This window comes from Triticum urartu, chromosome 7 (genome assembly GCF_003073215.2).
Source record: "Triticum urartu cultivar G1812 chromosome 7, Tu2.1, whole genome shotgun sequence".
NCBI lineage: Eukaryota > Viridiplantae > Streptophyta > Magnoliopsida > Poales > Poaceae > Triticum > Triticum urartu.
In genome coordinates, this window is record NC_053028.1 from 135,494,672 (window position 1) to 135,498,790 (window position 4,119).

The 4,119-nt window shown below is 52.1% G+C and overlaps 1 protein-coding gene across 1 annotated transcript; it reads right to left on the reverse strand.

The window, feature by feature from the left end:
• Positions 1–1,139: 1,139 nt before the first annotated feature.
• Positions 1,140–2,715, reverse strand: LOC125522459 (FCS-Like Zinc finger 6-like). The gene is made up of 2 exons (XM_048687516.1): positions 2,297–2,715; positions 1,140–1,632 (listed from the first exon to the last, which is right to left on the reverse strand). The coding sequence occupies exons 1-2, from the start codon at positions 2,575–2,577 to the stop codon at positions 1,497–1,499; spliced, it is 417 nt and encodes a 138-aa protein (XP_048543473.1). The 5' UTR covers positions 2,578–2,715; the 3' UTR covers positions 1,140–1,496.
• Positions 2,716–4,119: the final 1,404 nt, after the last annotated feature.

The window sequence follows — 4,119 nt, forward strand, 5'->3', positions numbered from 1 at the left end:
ACCTCGGCGAGCTAAACGGAAGAGAAATCAGCAAAGTGTGCCCTTCCATTCCGTTTCCTTTTCAGCGTTGCTAAAGCACATCTAGATGTACCCTAACATTTCATATCTAAATCCTATGTCATTGGTTTACACAGAGATTCGTGCAAACATTTTCTTTTGTCATTTTTATTTCCTTCCTAGTTTGACATCTAGATGTGTTCTAGACGGACTTTTCTTTTGCAGCGTAGGAGTCGTATGCAACCACCGAAAAGAGGAGCACCATGACCGCACCTGGTTTGTTTCATTCACTTGCGTTGGGTGCTTCATTTTCATTCACTGTCGATCGCGGTCGGCGTCATCAACACTGCAGCACGGTTTGGAAGCATCCGCCGCTCTAACAATATTCACGGGACAGCGATCGATTTCTTCAATTTTAAAGGAGGGGCCATTTGTGTCGCTTTGCGCTCCACCATCGCGCAAGCAAGCAACTTGCTTTGCACTCCATTGAACCAACCAGGGGAGGCTCTCATGTTACTCAGACGGCGGTGAGATCTCCTCTGCTGGATACGTTTCTACCGCTGTCACAAGCATCAGATCCTGCAAATGTTGCACTATGCCCAAGTGAGTGTGCTGCAGTAGCAGTATAATTTAATCGAGCTGCTGTCTCAGGTTTTGGGGTTTACCAAAACCTGCAAATTGGGATCCCATCTGAATTTAGCAGCTGGGCTCTGGTCAAGCACCACCACCAGATTTAGTAAGCCACTAGTAGGTAGTACTACTACCTGTGAGATTCTGCTAACATGTTGTTGCTTCATGCAGGCAGATGCAGGACAGATCAATGGGCAGATCTTGATCCAATTACAACCAAGTGCCAAATAATTTGCGGAGCATGTGGCTTAGTCAAGGTCAATAATAAAAACGCTTAGCATAATCATCCCACATGTCAGTGTCATGCTGCACAAGTGCACATACAGCCTGTTTATAACATTGCAAGGAATATTGGAGCACCATGTGATGAGTGATCCATCGATCAATCAATCGCCAAGGTTAATGGTGAAATTCCTGGTGGGGTGGGAAAAAATGCTTTTGTGGAAATATCTGCTCTGTCAAGATTCTACAGAACACAAACAACATTTTAGAAGTTCAACAAGGGGGCAGGATTTCAGACAACTTGGAGAGCTGAAGTTCTTGATTCATTTTGGAAAAAATTAACAGTACTAGCTCCAAATCTCATGACCTAATTCTGCACCAGGATACAAAATATCCCCCCATTCTGCTCGGCACACCTGAGAACAGGTGCGCCGAAGCCACCTGCAAGGTTTCACCTAGCCCCAATTCCAATCTCTACATCCCCTTTCATTAATACTGGCTCACAACCTGAGCCAGCAATATACACAACAACACGACATATAGGATATATATATCATGCACATATGCTGACAGAAACTAATTAACGGGTTTGGTTCCCTGGTAGAGGGCGCCAACGATTCTCTGTTCTTTTGCTCCGTCGGTCGATGCTAGGCGGCGGCCACCGTGCCGCTGGTGCCGTCGGAGCCGCCGCTGCCGGTCGCCGGGAAGCACTTCTTGTCCTTGAGCTCGTCCAGGTTCATCTGCTGCTGCCTGCACTCCAGGCTGCAGAAGGCCACCTCGCCCCTGCAGGATGCAACAAGAGATGTTAATTAAGCTCGGTGATCATTGGTTGTTGTAGATGGCACGTTCCATCAATTAATCGGCAGTCTGTCTGCCAGGGCAAGAAATGCAGATCTGTGGCCTGTGAGTGGTGCGTATTATTGGAGGTAGGAGGAGACCCACTCGACATCCTATGAATGATGCAGAGGTTGTTACAGAGTGCACAGCTGGATGGAAGGGAAACAACTTAATTGTTTTTTGAGTGTTTTTGTCATCACACACACAAATTGATTCCTTCTTCCCCTCCAAAGATGGGAGAAATGCAACAACTAAAAGCAACCGATTCTTCTTTTATTGCATTTGATTGTTGCTCTGCCGAAACCAGGAGGCCATCAGATCAAGCCGATGTTCGTTTCTTTCAACCAAATTAAAGCCCCAAGTCACAAAATTATTCTTCTAAAAACATAGAGCCGGAATAAGAAGAGCAACATTAGATTGACCATCAACCTCAAATCCCAGAGATCAGCGCGAAGGAATCAAATCTGGTAGACGTAAAACAAAGCAAAAATGCTCTAGGAAAAGAAAGGTTCGATCTTCACGTCTCATGGCAGCAGAACGATTACGCAATATTTCACGGAAGATGATGAAGCCGGAGGGGAAACAAGCCGCGGCAGGGCTCGAGGCTTACATGTATATGAAGGTGTCGCGGCCGGGGCCGAGGCGGCGGCAGCAGAGGCCGCAGGCCTTGAGGAAGGCGGCCGTCTCGACGGCGGCGTTGAAGTCCCCGGAGTGGCGCCTCTGGAAGGCGGCGCCCCACTCCGTCTGCGCCGGCGCGGCCGAGGCGCCCCTGGCCGCCCGCGTGGGCTGGCGCCCGGCCGCCTCCTCCTCCGGCGGCACCGCGAAGCCCGACATGCTGGTGGTCCGCCGCATGGAGCTGCTGTTCCGGTGCCTCTTCCCCAGCGTCGTCATCCCTGCCCCTCCCCGCCTAGGTTCCACCGGCCGGACGGACGGACGGAGTCGGAGAGGGGGAGAGGCCGAGCTGAGAGGGAGTGGGGGATGGCGAGTGGCGAGGTGGGAGGTGGGAGGAGGGAGGCTCCGTCTGGCGAGCGAGGGCGGGGATAGTTAAGGAGGGGCGGCGGGGTGGGAGGGGATCAGGGGATCCGGGCCGTCCATCCGTCGGAATCTGCGGTGGATACTTTTCCTCTCCCTCCCTCCTCGTCAGTGACGCGATTCTGACTTCATGGGCGCGGGGCCCGCCGCCCTCGGCCTCGGGCATTTCTCTCTCCCAATTTAATGGCTCCGATGCCATTTTGTGAATGGAACCTCTCCGTTTTTTTGCAGGGAGCATTATTTTGGCTACGCGCACGCGGAGCTCGCAACACAAGGAAGAATCTGCTTTTGCTGGATTCTGTTGCATTTGCGGCCCCTTTACCGCCCTCTCTGTAGCATCAACCGTCTTCCTCCCCCTCCTCCACTGTCGGTATGGAAAGCACATTTTCCCCTCGCCGAAAAGAAATTAACATTCCCTCACGTAATACTCCCTCCGTCCCGTAATGTCAAAACACATCTTACATTATGGGACGGAGGGGGTGTTTTTTTAAAAAGTCATAAATTTCTCTATGTTTGAAAAGTTTATGGCGAGAGAAAAATATGTTCGAAAAGTGGCGATTTGGTGCCCAGGTGCATCTGCACTTGAGCGTGAAAAGCAAATAAAAAATAGCAAATAAGTTTTTTCGGCATCAAAGATGGTTGAGTGTGCTAGGTGCGCGCACAAATTTTACGGTGAAATTGACATCCGAGGAGCGCTGGGCAAACAAAAAAGAATTGGCTCTCAAAGAAGCTTTCGAAAGAAGCACTGTTTAGACCCCCTTTTTAAGAGCTCCTTGAATGTCATTTCACCATAAAATTAACTCCCATTCGCTCCAACGGCCACAGACTCAGGAGCCTTCAGTTCCCCATGCGCGATGGAGAGCGGCCGATCGATCGACCTGGGGAAAAGGAACTGAAGAACCTCCGAGGCCCCCTCCCCTGCTCGTCTCCGGGGCAGGTGCGGCACGCGGCTAGCTGGAGCCGAGGAGCACGCGCGGGGCCGCGATCGATCGGCAGCACCGGGGAACAGCCAGGCGAGACGGCACGACGAGCCACCGTCCCTCCAGGCCAGGCGGGTGAGCTGGCGGGGTCGGGGAACACGCCAAGCTGTCGCCGTCGCGACAAATTGACGTCTCCTCCGGTCGCCAATCATCCCGTCGCATCGGTCGGCTCGTCGCGCGCCCCCAAAAGATCCTGGGACGCGTGGCAACGCCAGATCTTGGATGTCTCCAAGGCATTGGAGGCACGGTGATGGTAAGAACATGCTGCCGCCGCAGCAAGTTACCGCGACGGCGCAGCTTTCGCGGCCGTCAACGTGGACCGGGAGGAGGAGGATTGTTCTGGTGTGCGAGTGTTGCCGTGCTTGCTTGCTATCTACCCAGGCGTGAAAGCACTACTAAAAATCATTTGGAATTCTCGAAC